General features: G+C 41.9%; 1 protein-coding gene across 1 annotated transcript in view; it reads left to right on the plus strand.

Moving 5' to 3' along the window:
- The first annotated feature begins 4556 nt into the window (after positions 1–4556).
- TAF1B (TATA-box binding protein associated factor, RNA polymerase I subunit B) overlaps positions 4557–17159 on the plus strand; it is a 49746-nt gene continuing 37143 nt past the window's right edge. The window contains exons 1-7 of the mRNA XM_067294284.1: positions 4557–4654; positions 5421–5519; positions 6047–6134; positions 8044–8141; positions 8434–8529; positions 9169–9301; positions 12473–12629. Of these exons, the coding sequence (XP_067150385.1) occupies positions 4637–4654; positions 5421–5519; positions 6047–6134; positions 8044–8141; positions 8434–8529; positions 9169–9301; positions 12473–12629 (689 nt within the window). The 5' untranslated portion in view covers positions 4557–4636. The remainder of the gene's footprint in view (positions 4655–5420; positions 5520–6046; positions 6135–8043; positions 8142–8433; positions 8530–9168; positions 9302–12472; positions 12630–17159) is intronic.

Raw genomic sequence — 17159 nt, forward strand, 5'->3', positions numbered from 1 at the left:
ATCCGATTCAATTAAAAGTATTATAACTTGAAGGAATGTTTCATGTTAGCTGTTTAATAAAATAGGAAAAAGGAGAAAATAATGGCCATTATACATGCCTGGGATGTGAAACAGGACATTCACACACCCACTCCCTGCTCTGTTCATTTGAACTGCAGCTGCTGACTACTTTCTTTTCTAGACATGTCCTACCCCTGCTCTGCATATCTGAAGGACCACATTAGCATAGTCACCAAGTGCTGGCAGGTGCAATTTCTGCTAATATGGACAGAGAGAAAGCAGCTCATCAGGAAAGATATCCCACTATTGCATCTGAGAAGAAGGTGGCCAAGGCTCAGAACAAGGTCTTTACTTGCCTCACCGCTCCAGCCAGGCCTTTGGGAGGCAGACCTCCCAAATATTGCTGACCACAAGCTAGCATGGTTTCAGGTCACGTGAGGCTACACTTAGAGACCTTTACCTTCTAGAGTAGCTCATCCGAATGTGAGATCCTTCCCTGTAGTCTGTGTCTCCAAACACAGCTAGTTGGATGATCACAGGTCCCCAGCTCCCCGTGGTGTGGCAAGTCACATGTGAAACTGGAGCACTGTGGTACATGCCATGTTCCTGTGTGCGACAGGCCGGGCTGCAGCATATGTGCAAAGCAGAAGCTGATGGTGTGAATCCCATACTCAGTGCATCTGACTGGATGGGTCTGCCCTACCTCCTGTGTGCACTACTGCCACTTTCGGCTACCAAAAATCCAGCTTCATGCTGCTCAAATCCTACAAATGGCTTAAGAAAACCCGAGTAATCTTTGAAGAAAATGTTACCTGCTTTCTGTTGCTTGAGATGGCCAGGGGCATATTTTCTTTTTTTTCACAGCAGGGCTAGAAATGTACTTAAAAAATAAAATTTGAGAGCTGAAGCTGTAAAATAAACACTAAATATCACAAGGCAATGCTGGGTGTGCCTAACCTGTAACATTAAATTCAAGCTTCTTGTCACTTCTTTCAAAGCTCTGCTCAGCTCAGCCCCTCCCTGGTTATCCTCCCCTGTTGAGCTTGCTGCAACCCCTGCTCTCCACTACTGTTCCCACCTTCATCTGTTCTCATGTTAGCTTCTTGTCCAACTGCTTCTCTGTGGCTTTCTCTCCTCTGCACTTCTGCTTGGCACAGCTTTTCCCCTTGACCCTTTCCATATCGTAGTCTCTCTTAAAGATTGCTTAGAGTGAATTCATCTGGTTTGGCTAAAAGCACCTATTTCTTGTTTTCCTAATTTTCTTTTGTTTTCTTTAAACACTAGTTGTTCCATGGAGAGACTTCCCTTTTCTGAAGGTACAGAAATCAAACTGTAGGTGCTAATAACTATGCACATTTTTCTATAAACCAGTTTCTGGTAGATCTGCCCAGTGTTAATCTTCACAATCTTCAGAGCAGTTGAGGTTGCTTTTCTGCTCTAACCCCCTTGCAGTAGGTGTCTGACAAGGAGCAAAGTGTGTGTTGGACTCTTGGGAGAATCTCTGTTAAAGAAGTTCACATCCTGGAACCAACATAGTTTCATGTGCTGTATCCTGGGGGACAGGCTAAAGGACATATCATTCAGTTCAATGTACAGTTTTTGCTTGTTCACATGTAGAAAATCTGCAGTCAAGAACCGGAAATGTGATACCAGCAATGGAACCCAGTTCATTACAAATTCAAATCAATGGAAACAACAGGACTTATTATTTATCTAAGCTTTGAATCAATCTAACTACTATGCATAATGATCTTAATTAGAAAAGTTGAGCTGAAGCAGGAAGACAGTCTGTCTCCTAGCTTTGAAATTATCATACCCCTATCAGTATGCTTGGGTAACTTGTAATTAGGGACAAAGGTTACACATAATTTTATATGCTGAAAAACCGGTTTTATACATGTCATTTCAAAAAATATTTAAGAAACAGATACATGACTTGCTACCCCCATTGCACTTAGAATTTTTGCTCCTAGATTACTAGTCTGCACTAATTACCTGATGGATTTAAGAAATACTTATACAAGCTTTGCATTTATATATAGCCCCAAATACTAATACATAACTGGTAATATCAATATCAGTCTTTGTATAGCTTTCTTTGTGGATCTTAAATCACCTTCCAGAGTTTAGTAGCTTTTTATATCTCTAGTTCATTTTCATGGAAAACGCAGCTCAGAAAAGTTAAGTGGATGGTCCAAAACCTGAGAAAGTGTTTGCCCATTCGAAACGTTATTGGCATGTTACATCAGCCCATAATTATACTGGTATAGCTCCCCACATAGCTGGTCATACTTTTCTTCTTTTCTCGTTTAGCTTCAACTGTTATCACTGAAATGAAGGCTTCTAGTTTTGACAAATTGGCAAAGTTGTATGATTAAGCTTTCTTTGCAATAGTGTTTGACGAGTGAGTTTCGTGGCGTGACAGTGTTGATTGGCTGTAATTAGAAAAAACGGTCCTAACTCCAATGTCCTGCCTCATCAAAACAGTTATTGCCTTGCTTAATTTAAGCAAGTTATTCAGTCTCGATAAATGCGCTGAGTAGGCCCATTGACTATTTGCAGTGTCAAGTCAAACATGAAAACAGCTCTTGGTAGGATCAATACCTTATCTTCCAAACTACAACACAAGTCTTCCTGTTTTATCATAATGTAGTTACTCTGATTTTTTTCAAGATAGTATTTCATCTTAGAAATTCATTAGAAAAAGATCAAACTCTTTCCATCAAATGAAATGGCCTTGCTTTCCCAGAACAGTATTTTCACAAACAAAAAATATGGAAATCAAAATCACAAGTAGGATCTGTTTCATCAAAGTATTAGCTACATTTCTGAGAGGCTGACAATCACCATTTTAGCATGTCAGGAATTATATGCATAATTCTCTTTAATGGGTGTTACAAATGTTCATCCCACACTGAAAAAAGATCACAGTTGGTATGAGTAATAAGTTTTTTCTTGAACATAAAGAGTTCCCCTCTAGCTCTGTACATATCCTCCAACATCAATGCAACCACAGCTGTCAAGGGAGCCTCACCTCTCTCTATGTATATTTTAGCTTTATTTTTTTCCCATGCTTTCACTTATTGGACTATTTTTTTAAGGGACCTAAACCTGTTCTCCAGTTTTGTGGGCAAATTCATTGCAATAACATCTCAGTGTTCAGACATCTTTAAACATTACTATTAGCATACAAGAAATTAGAGACCTACATCAAGATCTGGAGATTTGGGGTTTTTTTTAATTGAAAGTGGACTTGAAATCATAGTTTCCCTCATTCAAGGATCTCCAAGCACTTTACACAGCTGAATGAATTCTTATGGTCTCCTTTTGTAAGAGGAATAATAGTGCCCCTTTCAGCAGCTTCAGCGCAGCCACAGCAGCAACGACACACGGCCATCCAGCCAGTGCGGGTCCAGGGTGCCACAGGAGCTCCGTGGGGAGGGACAAGGCAGTTTGGGGGTGGAGGAGCCTGGGTCCTCTCCAGTCCCTGTGTCCCCTCAGCAGGGAAGTGCTCCAGGTCCCCTCAGTGTCTCAGCACCCCACGTCCCCATAGTCTTTGAGCGTCCCACGTCCCCTCGGTGTCTGAGCAACCCACGTCCCCTCAGTCTTTGAGGATTCCGCGTCCCCTCGGTGTTTGAGCGCCCCATGTCCCCTCAGCATCTGAGGGCCCCATGTCCCCTCAGTCTTTGAAGGTCCCACGTCCCCTCAGTGTTTGAGGGCCCCACGTCCCCTCGGTGTCTGAGGGCCCCACATCCCCTCGGTGTTTGAGGGCCCCGTGTCCCCTCGGTGTCTGAGGGCCCCACGTCCCCTCGGTGTTTGAGGGCCCCACGTCCCCTCAGTCTTTGAGGATTCCGCGTCCCCTCAGTGTTTGAGCGCCCCATGTCCCCTCAGTCTTTGAAGGTCCCACGTCCCCTCAGTGTTTGAGGGCCCCACATCCCCTCGGTGTCTGAGGGCCCCACATCCCCTCGGTGTCTGAAGGCCCCACATCCCCTCGGTGTTTGAGTGCCCCGCGTCCCCTCGGTGTTTGAGGGCCCCACGTCCCCTCGGTGTCTGAGGGCCCCACATCCCCTCGGTGTCTGAGGGCCCCACATCCCCTCGGTGTCTGAAGGCCCCACATCCCCTCGGTGTCTGAAGGCCCCACATCCCCTCGGTGTTTGAGTGCCCCGCGTCCCCTCGGTGTCTGAGGGCCCCGCGTCCCCTCGGTGTCTGAGGGCCCCACATCCCCTCGGTGTCTGAGCGCCCCACGTCCCCTCGGTGTCTGAGGGCCCCACGCCCCCTCAGTGTCCGAGGGCCTCTCGGCCCTCGGCTCAGCCACGCCACCCCGGCCGGCGGCTCTGGGGCGCGGGGACACGGGGGAAGGAAGGGAAGGAGCCGCCCTGCCAGGGGGACCCGGGACGCGGGGCTGGGAAGGGGCCGCGGCGCCGGGCACGGCGAGCGGGCGGCAGGGCCGCGCCGGCCTTCCCCGCCGGGGCCGCGCTGGTCCGGCTCGGGGGCGCACGTCCGCCGCGAGGCTCCCGAGACGGGCGGCGGCGGGGCCGGAACGCGAGTGCGAGGGCTGCTGTTTCCGGGGGGCGGCCCGCCGCGGCGGCGCCCGGCGGCGTTGCCATGGTGGAGGCCCCGGGGCGGCGGTGCCGGCATGGAGGAGGAGGCCGCGGTGCGGGGCGGGCAGGCGGGCGGCTCCGGTGGAAGGGAGCGGGGGGCGGCTGGTTTCGCTGCGCTGGAGGAGGCCAGCGGAGCGCGGCGGCGGCCCGGCTCGGGGGCGCGGGGGGGAGGGGGCGGCGGCGGCGCCGCGGCCGTGGCCTGCCTGCAGCCGCCCGTGGCGGGGCCCGGCCGAGGCCGCCCGCGACGCGGCTGCTGCTCTCCCTGCTCTGAATTTGGCCGCCAGAGCCGTTTCCCGGCCCCGAAATCAGCTGCCCCTTCCCGAACCCACTTGCCTGGGTGCTTTTACCAAACGTTTTCCCTGTTGGTTTCCCGCTTTTCTCCTCCCTGCATTCGGGACACCCTAATTTCTCTGAGTAATCTCCCTTTTTCCTGGGTATGTCTTTCCACGTACTTGTGCAGGCTTTCTGCCATGCATATATTTCTTCACTGTTCCAGAAACATTACTTTCTTCACCCACCTCTTACTTTTCATCTCTTCTTCTATTTCTGATTTTTATTTTCACGTCATATGTTCTAGGTGTAGATTATTACCCTTATCCTCACATGCACAGAATTTGATGCTTGTCAGCTGAAAAAGTTATTTGTTCTCTTATCTGTAGCTGATAGTGAATGCTATGATTACTCGTTATCTAGTTACAGCTAACATAAAGGGCAGAAATATTCTGTTCTGTAAATAATCTCTAAAACTGTGCAGTAGCCCAGTAATAGTGTTATTTGTTCTAGTTGAACACATATGAAACTAATTTTTTTTTCTTTTAGGAAGATTATCATGAACGCTGTGTACAGTGTTCAGAAGTAAACTGGGGTCTTACTGATGGAGGCAGATTTTATTGCAGAACTTGCCACAATGTTATAGAGGTAAAAAGCCAAGCTACTGTCTTTGGGAAGGCATTCCTCTTTGATTGTTTCTTGTTTTTAAGAAAATGTTTGATTTTTCTCCTGGCATTAGAAGTTGAAGGCAGTATTGCCAATCTCCCATTTTCATGCTTTACTTAATGCTGTTTAAAACTACTGTTCCTTCAAATCAAAACGTTCAGCGACAGTTTCAGAAAACTCACAAACTTTAAATTGCACTAGCTTAAAGCAGTGTGTTACTGTAGCTAGAGTGCCAGTATGCAGTGTAGATGCACCAGAAGTGTTGTGTGGGTATTGCTGCACTTCATGGCAGTGCCCATGTAGACAAACCCTGATGCATGTCATCTCTCTGTCCGGGATGGTAGTTCTCTATTTTTGCTTTTCCTGAATAGAAGGTTCAGAATGTTTTGTGAATTATTCTCATTTTTGATTTTGAGATTTGAACAAGTTCCTCTGTTGTTTTATGGTGGGGCAATCTGTGCAAGTTAGGCCTGGCCTTTTCTTTGCTGCGATATGTTACTGTTTTGCAGAGAACTAGAGAAGTTGTAAATACTGATGTTATTTCAAACACAAGAGTCCAGACGATCTCCAAAGGTTTAAGAAAGCAGGAAAAAAATGGTATGTATATGCTTTTCTCCCTCTTTTGCATAAGAATGGCTGTAGTGGGTCAGATCAAAAGTTCACCTAGTAAATTATGTCTTAGCCAAAAGTAGGTAGCTAGGAAAGACTGTAAGAACAGGAATGTAGTACACCCTGCAAACACTGTCAGCACCTTCAGCGATCCAACTGCAGGGACTTCCTGAGTGGCAAATGACTTCTGGGAACTTGGTGGTTTTTTCATTGAACATAACTATATGTTACCTTTTGTCAGTTTGATTTGTGTGAGCCCATTGAAGATATCTGTGGCATTCATTCAGTTGTGGTGATCCCTTTATTTCTTCGTTGTGATGACTGTAAACAGGAAAGTTGTCTGTGTTCATAGGTGAGGTATAACAGTGGTCCCGCTCTTAGAATACGTCTGGCTTGTGTTACAGGTACTTGGCCCTGTAACCTACACACAACCTACATGTAAGAGTTTTCATACAGTTAGAGTAGCTAAAATCATGTAGTTAAACGTTACATCTTTCATCCAGAGTTACTTCCATGCTTTTTATTTCATGATTCAGAAGAATGGTAGTCATTACATAGGATAATAAGCTGTAAGGATGTTATGGTAAAGCTGCTGCTGAAACTATGTATACTGAGATGGCTGGATAGATGTTTTAGTGTTGTGGTCACTTCCCTTGAAAAAGCAAAAATAAATTACAATGCTAAATAAAGCGTGGGGGTACCTTTGTCTCTGTGATATGCTGCCGTATCTTCACTGTACTGTGATGACAGTAGATTACTGCATTCCTTTGGAAAGAACTATTGTGGGGAGGTGAAGGGAGGAGTGAAAAGGGAAACAACCTTAACAGCTCCGCCTGTCTTTATCCTGTCTTGCTCCTAAAGTCTGAGCCTTATACCATTTCTTGCTTTTTATTTCTCCTGTGAGAGATGTCATTAGCCATCCCCCAAGCTTCCTACAAAAGAAATCCTTAGCATCATGCAGTCCCTTCTGTGAGTGCAGTTACATTATACTCTTACAGTTTATTTTCCTACATGTATATGAGTAAGCGAGATCTACAGTAAACAGTTAAAACCAACATCATTAAAGCATGACAGAAACTTTGGGCAGATAAGCTTTAAGATGGTGAGGTTCAAGGAGAGTTGCTAAAGCAGACATTTGAAATACATGGTAAAGGAGGAGAACATTTTATTACCTAATAGTAAATTGGAAGGAAACATAAGGAAGTATAGGTATGGTGGAAATGAAAAGGAAGTTGAGAAATGCAGAGAAAATCTGTAAGACCAAAAAGCCTTTAGAAAGGAGCTGTATATATGGAGAGCTAAAGGTGAAGAGTACCTGTAACAGTGAGGTGATAATGAGGAGACTGGAGCAGGCCTGTTCTATAGGGGATTCATATTGTGCTGAGCTTTGCTAGAAGCTCTGAATGTCTGAGAAGATTTCTTTCATTTAAATTTGTATGATTCTGTGGGAGAGAACGGTGAAGAACATGGTGATATTGTTTTGGGGTTTTTTTTTGCCTGACTCTCCACTTTAATGTGTTCCAGTTTTCTGTGCTGGGGATGGAAGAGAAATGATAATAGTTCTTGTTTTTATTACAGGTTTTCAGTGATTTTAAAACTGGTCACTTTACTCTCCACTGGATTACAAGTGTCACATTAGAAATTATAGTGAAATATATTATTCTTGGAAGATGTTCGGAGAACAGCTCTTGTTCAGTAGTTTTATTCTTATTTAGGACTACAAATATAAATGAGAGTTATTGGGGTATTTAGCATATTGGAGCTGGTCTTTGGACCTGAAATTATTAAATACAGAGCTACATCTTAGTTCTGGTACCAAGACAACAGAATATTTTGTGCAAATAAGTGTGCATAAGGTTAAAAAACAAACAAACAAACTTTGTCTTCTGTTACGTAGATGAAGGCTGGGAATGGTATGTTTGTGAAGGCTTTCAGTTTGTACTCAGGAAACAAGCAGAAGCTTTGGAAGCATTAGGAGTATGTCCACAAATGAAGGTATGTAGACTTCAGGGTAAGGTCTATACACTGTAAGTGAGTAATAGTGAGGGTTATTTTAAAAGACTGTGATTTTTAAAGTGGGTCAAATAACTCCCTGTTTAAAAGCATTGAGCATATGAAAACAAACTTAGTTTCCCTGGTAACTTCAAACATAGTTTATAAATCACAGTTAATAAAATTGGAGCCAGAACATTTTTCAGATTCCTAAATTGTAAATTACAGTCTGTTCTCTCAGAAGTTAATGAACTTGTATACTTTGGACTAATCATTGTCTATTTATATTTATCAGGATGAAATTCTGTGCAATTTTTGGAGACGTTACCTTCAGAAGAGCCAACAAGCATATTGTAACAGACCAGCTGGGGAAGCTATCAAAGTATTATCAGTAAGTGAAAAGCTCAAATCCTGTGAGCAGTTGCATATTTTTTAAACTGCAACAACAGAAATCTTCTTTGTTCAAGCTATATATCTAACTTGCGCTAATGTCGCTTCAGCATGAAGAATGTCTTCTAAACTGGATTCCAAATATCTGTTTTGTTTTTTCCCATTATTAAGAAAAAAGATGCTTCTCTGAGTATGGGAAATTGCTTATTTAGAAATGCTGCTTTGTTCTGGCATAGGTAGACCGTACTGCTCTATGAGTAGACAGAGCAGAAATTATAATACAAAATGTGTCATCAGCTATCATCATTTACCCCCACTCTCCTCAAGTTACTCCTCAAGTTTTCATCAAAGTTTTCATCAAAGTTTGATTCTATATATTGTCTTTCTGGTTACTATAGCAGATTAGAAAGCAACATGAACACTAGGAATCTTTCTCATCTTGAGAAATCCTTAAAAATAAGAATATATTTTGCAGGATTTTTTTAAACTACTGGTGATTGATAGAACAATTGAAAATGTGAACAGTTCCGGTTTAAACTTCACAGACTGTTATCTTACACCTATCATACTTTACTTGGTTTCTTCAGATTAAAACAGCAAATAACACTAGATAATACTATGACTTACTTACACAAAACAGGGATGTGATAGCAGTACAGATCTGGATAGCGAACCAGAGAGACCTAGCCTCCTTCACTTGTTATCTCTCTCTGAAAGTGACGGGGATCTACTGACTGATTGCAGCTTTGGCTCATCAATTGGCAAAGTCTCAGGTAGGAGCAATGAACCAAAATATCTAGAAACCATTTTTGTGTAGTTATATATGTTTTAAATGTATTCACCTAGTATGAATTGGAAGAACTTGACCTGTTGTTGGGAAGTGTAGTGTTTTCAGTCCTACTTGCCACTGGAGTACTTTATATACCACCAGAAGACACTCCCCCCCCCCCCCCCGAAAGGAGATGAATGTTGAACAGGGCCTGGAAATACAATGGGAAATGCAGGAGGAAGTTCTTTTTTATAACAGGATTGCTCCATGCCTCCTATTTGGCGAGGGGAAAAAGGTACAGAAATGGAGATGCAAATTTCTGTGAATATGATGCAAGCACTTTTCATCCTTATACTGTTATACTAAAATGACAAGATTTTCAGGTGAAGGTTTGCTGTATGTTCATATACATATCAGTGCTTGGGTTTTGCACAAATATATATTATATCAAGGAGAAAGAATTTAGTGAAAAAAATTCCAGGGAAAATATTCCACTGAATTTTTTTCCCTTTTTGAAGTCTATAGCAACTCCTTTCTTCCTTGGTACTTGTTTGCATTTTATAGTTATGTTTCTAAGAGTTTTAGAGTAGACAGGTAGTCTTAAGATGGGAAGTTATTTGACACGTTTTTCTTAGTCTCTTGTTTCAGAGATTAAATTCAGCTTTAAGTAGTCACACCTATTTCACTAAAAGCCCTTGAAATAGATGAGAGCTCAGTGACACTAAAAGTGCATTTTGGAGAAATTAGACAGACATAGCAATTGTGTTGTATAGTGAAATTTGACACAAGTAATACTAGATTGATGTTTTAGTCAACCGTAAATTATTGTGAAGATTCATAGATTTCCTTGTCTGTGCCATTTTTACTGAGTTGTTATTGCTACACACAGGAAACCTTAAAACCTTTTTTTCCCCCCCACTAAGAGGCTTGTCTAATGTGCAGTCATTTTTTGTTATTTTTGGGTAGGGGTGATGCCAATGGTATCCTGGGGTGCATCAGGAAGAGTGTTGCCAGTAGGTCGAGGGAGGTGATTCTCCCCCTGTACTCAGCCCTGGTGAGGCCACATCTGGAGTACTGCGTCCAGTTCTGGGCTCCCCAGTACAAGAGGGAAGTGGCACTACTGGAGCAAGTCCAGCGAAGGGCCACAAAGATGATTAGGGGACTGGAGCATCTCTCTTATGAGGAAAGGCTGAGAGAGCTGGGCCTGTTTAGCTTGGAGAAGAGAAGGCTGAGAGGAGATCTTATCAACGTGTACAAGTATCTGAAGGGAGGGTGTCGAGAGGATGGGACCAGACTCTTTTCAGTGGTGCCGAGCGACAGGACGCGAGGCAACGGGCACAAACTGAAACACAGACGCTTCCATCTGAACATGAGGAAAAACTTTTTCACTGTGAGGGTGACAGAGCACTGGCACAGGTTGCCCCGAGAGGTGGTGGAGTCTCCTTCTCTGGAGATATTCAAAACGCGCCTGGATGCAATCCTGTGCAATGTGCTGTAGGTGACCCTGCTTGAGCAGGGGGGTTGGACTAGATGATCTCCAGAGGTCCCTTCCAACCTCAGCGATTCTGTGATTCTGTGATTCTGTGATAGTGAATTGCACCAAGTATAGCATTGAGATATTGCTAGAGAAGCTTATGAAACAAATTGTTAGATGTGTGTAATTGTGTGTTGTCATGCCTTGAATAAGGTGGAAGAAGTACGGGAAATTACATGCCATCATTAAGGCCACAAATATGATGAGGATTATTTTACATTGGGATGAATGTGAAATTATAATAATGAAGCTTCAGTCATGAAGCTGCCTTTAAGCACATGTATACATATAAAAGGTGAAACTGTTTGTGGAAAGGATTAACTGCTTTTATTCTCCGACATCCCTATAGGCAGTAGCTGTTCTGGGATGCTCCCATGTAGACCTCTTTTAGTCTATACCAGGTGTATGATTGCGTTGGTTCCTTTAATCTTTTGCAATGTCCCTACTCACCAGCCTTTTTGAAGCCAGTAGGTGGCATCAAAGACCAATTGTGGCTCAGGAAATCAGTATTTGTAGCTGTGTCTTCATACTGGGTGCCAGTGGGTGCCGGAGCTCTAGCCCCTGGGTTAACAGCTCCCAGCACAACTGTGGACCCGCCAGACTCTGTGAGCTGCAGCTTTTTTTGTGGGTTGCAGCTCCCAGCTGGAGATTTGGCCCTCCATGCTCCTGGTTTAACAGGTGAAAAGCCTCTGGTTAAAGAGAGTGAGAAAGCCTCTACCGAATCCCTGTTGACGTTTGGCACTGGTGTACAAAATGTTTTCATTTGTCCTGGTTTATGATGTAGGGAAGAGAGACTTGACTTCTTCTCTTCTTCCTTCCCTGACCTCCCAGGTTTCACTGCTGAAAAGGTTTCTAACTCTTAAATCACTCCTCTATATTAAACTTCTTGTTTCTGCTTCTCTCAGTTTTTACTGATTCATCGCAGTAAGTAAATAGGCTGGTTCTTTTTCTTTTCACCCACTTTACCATTTGCTGCATTTGTATTTTGAAGATGTTTCTTTGAACTTTTTAAAAATAATGCAAACTTCTTTGTGGTTAGAGAATATATGGCAGATGGCTATACAGTATCCATACTTCAGTAAAATTTCTATAGTGTAAATCATGTTCTCTTTATAGTTCTGACTGTGCTGAAGTTTAAAACTCAGTATTTGGGAACTATTAAATTCTGTGTTTTAATCGTCAACTCTGAGGTGTTAATTTAGGCATATCACTTTTCTTTCCTCCTTGTTTCCCCCCTGCTCCTTTATCTCTCAAATAGAAAATAGTATTTGCAGCTCATAATTGCTATTGGTTGTGTGTTGTGTAGGAATTAACAGCTTTCTACAATTCCAGGTTTAAGTGTAGGTCCTACTGAAAGACCTGTTTTGATGGGTTCCAGAGTGAGTTTTGCCTCTTCGTATAATCCAGGATCCTAGTCAAATGAAGTAGCAGTTCATGAATTAGTCATCTTACATCTTGGTGGAAGAATAAATTGAAAAGTTAAGCTATTTAACACACTAACCCAAAGTAGTGATTTGAAAATTTTCCTAGTGGCTAAACAAGCTTCCATGTATGTTTCTTTATATTATTTTCTGCATACCATGTATCATATGTATGTCATATCAGATACCCTTTTTCTTTTCTTTTTAATATACACCAAAGAAAGCACCTCTGTCTGCTCTGGATCGGTAGATGGTAGCTTGCATTTAATGAAGAACCAAAAGGACAAACTGAGGATGTCAATGCCAGTGACCCTTTCATTTTGTTACTTGGCATTACTCTGGCTAAGAGAACCAATGACATTATCTGATCTCTTAAGGTATGGATAGTTCCTAGTGAAATATTTGTTGCTTTTATAAATAATAAACTGTTTTTTTTTAAATTGGATCTTTATCTTTGCCTTCTTACTAATATGCTCAGTAATAGCGAGATGACCTCTATAGTTAGTTGCCTTATCTTTTCTGTGGCAGCAGAATTTGTGCAACTGCTTTTTGAGAACTTGAAACACCTTCTGTATACTGATGCTCCTTTCTAACAGATGTTGAAATAGTGGATAGTTATAAAAGATGGGGAAAAATGTTCCCTCCCCCTCCCCCCCAAATTTAAGGAACAGGAAGACTTAAGTAACTGTAAGTTGGTTACAGTCCGAATGTCAGATTCGAACAAAATAAAGGAAACATTGATTCAAGATTCAGTTGATATGGTAGATTTCAGGTCTTTTTAAAAACAAAGTAAAGACAAAACAAACAAGGCAACAAGTACATGCCTCCCCCCCCCCCCCCATGATGCATATAACTGGTATTGCTGCTGAATGTTTGGCTAATATAAGGGACATTTACCCCAAAGCCTGACCTTCCCCAATGGCCTCTCTGCCTCTGGAGCCTCCTTTTCTCCTCCTCCCCCTCTTCTCTAATTATAACTTTGCACAAGTTTTCTGAGAATGGTGAGTATTGAAGACCCTTCTTTTCCAGGTACTTTTAAGAAGGGGGAGGTTTGTATGTCTTGAAGTACAGCAGTTAATGCTAGCTAACTTATTTCTATGAAAAAACATGTTTAACCCTTTCATTTAACTTTAGGGGACTGCTGTTACATTCATTAATCAAAATTGCAGCATTGCACATTTGGATATGCTGTTGTTGCATAAACAGTACTTGTAAAATGTTCAGCTTAAAATGCTGCAGCATTTGAAGTTCAAACTAGCACCCTGCAATACAAAAGTAGATACTGATTAGATTAAGAAATACTAGAACTCAAAAGTAGTTTGCTATGACAAGATTTATTGCTGATTAATACATTCCTAAGGAATGCGGAAATCGGAACTATCACAGTCTACTCTGTGTTTTTATCAAATTAGAAAATAATTAAATCATATCTGATAATGTTTGTATATGGCAAAAATCAAAGAGGTAAATCACGGTTATTGGGGCAGAGCAAATGGTACACAGTAATAAAGACTTCTTGCTTAGCCCATCCTGTTTGGAGAGAAATGCATAATTTAATATCCTGTTCTTGGATTACTGCATCTTGGAAACTAAACTGTCTCTGGAAAGCATTTAGGGGTCATACTAGGCAAGTACATCTTCAGGAATGCCTGTTTTAGGTTTTTTTTTTTTTTTTTTTTTTAAACCACAGCACCATATTATCGAAGTCCACAGTTCTATGAACAGGGCAGTAATTAGAAGGATTGTGTTGACTGAATATTAACAGTATATTGTTGCATTCAGCATTTTAGAATTGGACAATGCAGAAAAAAGATGATTTAGAACCTGGAGAACTTCCTTCATACTGATATATTCAGAGCTCAGCACATTTACTTAGAAAGATTTAGAGGAAATGTAAAAACAGCAAAAAAAAAGAAAAAGGAAGAGAAAAATTAGGTACTAAAGATCTAGCAGAGAAAGGCATAATCAGAAACCAGTAACTGGAAACTGAAGATGATTTGAATGAGAAACGAGGCACATCTGTCTTACCGTAAGAAGAATTTAAATACCAGAGCCAATTGCCAAGGGAACTGGTGTGTTTCCCACCTTTTCTTCTGTTAGAATCATGCCTTTCTAAAAGATTTCATTTGATCAGATACAATTTATGGGTTCAATACTTGTATAAGTGGGTAGACTTAATGGAGGATCAGAATGATCCAGTGGCTTTAAATGCACTGAGCATATGAACTGAATTAAATGCAGAAAGTGATGTTTAAAAGAATGTCATTTGTTTTGCAAAGTTTTACAATGATCCGATAGTTATATAAGACTGTCATTACATTATCATGCTTCCCTCCCTACCCTTGAGGTCTGTGCCTTTCACAAGTTTGATGAAGAAGGGGGAAGAATTTTAAGTTGCATGAACTACCCTAAAACTCTTGTTTTCTAAGTTCTGAATATTTAAGTTTAAAAATCAGACAGTGTTAACATTTTTGCATGTGTTAAGATACACAGATCAAAATAACGACAGATGAGAGATGAAAACTATGCAGAGAAAATATTAAATATTCAGCATTACCTCTTAAACCTTTATAGGCAAATTGTTTTATTTAAACCACCTGAATTACAGTTGTGCTTAAAGTTCTGCCCTATTTTTCCCTTGCTTTGGTTTTCTCCCTACCCTGAAGTCAGCTGACTACTGCTCCTCCCTTGTGATACATGCTTAGGCACCGTGGTTGGGCAATCTGCCAGCTTTTAAAGGATTTACAACACCAAAAATATACTCCTCCTTGCTATTTGACACACTTAGCAGAAAACGCTACAATTAGCTCATCTGAAAGGGATGTTTTGTTTTAAAAATAACATTTTTAGCAACCTGCCACTCAAGTCTACATAACGCATTAAATCCTTTCCCACTGTGAATAAGCTCACAATATTTAGTATGCTGTATATTATTTACCTAAATAATAAATAAAATTTTTGGTTTGTGGAAAAAGTTTCAAGATGCTAGACTTTGTGAGGCTGTGAACTAATACTTTTCAAATGAGGTGATACCTAGCTATGCTGGCAAGACTAAACTTGTAATCAGTTTGTGACACTACTGTGTGGCTTTGACACATGCATCATTTCCTTGTAGTATGCAGAGGACTAAGATTTTTTCATACTTGGACCTGACTAATGTACGCTGCTGCCATAATTAAAAGAATATAGACTCTGTACTTTATCTGCCTTTCAAGTTTTCAAGTGCTTCAGTGATACAACATACTCTTAGAAGTTTTTTGATCATCTGTCAGTTCAGCAGAGGGTTTGGGAGAATCAGCAGACAGTAGAAATTGTTCTGAAAAGCTATTCCAAATCTGGGATTTGAGGAGTAAATATTAAACTGAATCATCAGCACATTTTATTCATGACAGCATTTATAATGTTTCATGTATTTTTTAGAACGTAAAAGCAACTCTAACATGACAGAGAAGAGCACTTTTTTGTATGGAGACAGTAATTTCAGGCTAGGAAAGATGTCATTGTTAGGATTTTTTATTTTTTTTAACATGTAGAATGCTTTGACTTGGTACAGCCAAGTTAGTGAAAACTTCCTTTTTTTAAGGGGTTTTATGGGCACTGCTTGCAGTGTAGGGATGTGGTTCTGTGCTCAGTTCAAGCTGATCTGAGTTTGTGTTGCTGTGTTCCCCCCTAAGCATTCCTGCCCTTTCTCTTGCCCTGGGTACAAGCCTTTATCCAGCCTGTCGTGAATTAGTCAAAAGAAGTAAATCTGCAGAAAACTAATGTTGCGAAAGACTAACCTCTGCAAAAACTAATGTTGCAGTTTAATTTGCTTCACCGCTGTCCTTTCCACCTTGTGCTAGCAGTAGTGTCCCTGCAGTCATCTGAGTCTGGAAATTTATCTGGTTGAAAACAAACCCTGGAAAACAAAAGGCCAGTTTTCAGTCTAATCCTCTGGCTGAGAAGTCACACAAGTGCTTTTGTCAGCAAGGGAGGAGACCAGAGTTTGTGGCAGAGGACAGAAGGGAGGCTGGGATTTCCTGGCGCAGCAGCAGCTAGCTGGGAGGGTGGCTTAGCTGCAAGCACCACCACACCCTGAGGTCCTTGTTATTTGTCCTCTTCCAGCTGTTGCTGTGCTGGCTCAGGAGGTTGCGACTCTCAGTTTCTTGGTGCCACCTCTTCAGATCTGACACCTAATCGTTTGTGTGATTGCTCTTTAACATGTGTCAGTCAGAGCTCATAATCAGCTGCGCTGGTAATGGCTCTCTGCTGCTGAAAGGGGAAGGTCTTGCTTCCCTTTCTTCTGTCCTCCTGGCTGTGTGATGTGTCCCCTTCCCTCTGCTACCTCCGGCTCTTGTTAGATCCTTCTGCGAGCCCACTCAATTTGTTAAAATGACAGGAAACAGCCCCCTCTTTTTTTTTGCTGTAGGGTAGTCTTCTGCTGTTGCGAGTTAAATTGATTTGTGGAAGAGGATGGTAAGTAAGAGGAGCACACAGCCAGACCAGGAGAAGGGTAGGAGGGAAGTAAGCCTAGTTATGTTGGGCTTTGAGGTTGGTTTAATGCATTTTATGAAAACATACCTCCAGTTTAAATTCTTTAATTTATCACAGCTGGCCTTGACTAAAAGGAGCTAAGGAGCTGCCATACAAGCTGCTTAGCTAGCAAGTGTGGCAGGGTGGCAAAGACAAGCAACTGATGCTGGCTTTGGATGATAACTTGCCAAGTATGTGAACCAGTGCATATCTCCAGCTGGGATGGGGAATTGCAATTTACACTAGTTGAGAAAACTACTAACATTTCACTATCAAAAAATGTACATCTCTCAGTCTGTTATAAAATGGTACTACAAGAGCCTTTCTTACCTCTTCATTTAAGAAACCAGTGCATGGAGCTTCTGAATAAAAGGTATTGGGTGAAGTGATCTTTT

The sequence above is a fragment of the Apteryx mantelli genome, chromosome 3, assembly GCF_036417845.1.
Source record: "Apteryx mantelli isolate bAptMan1 chromosome 3, bAptMan1.hap1, whole genome shotgun sequence".
NCBI lineage: Eukaryota > Metazoa > Chordata > Aves > Apterygiformes > Apterygidae > Apteryx > Apteryx mantelli.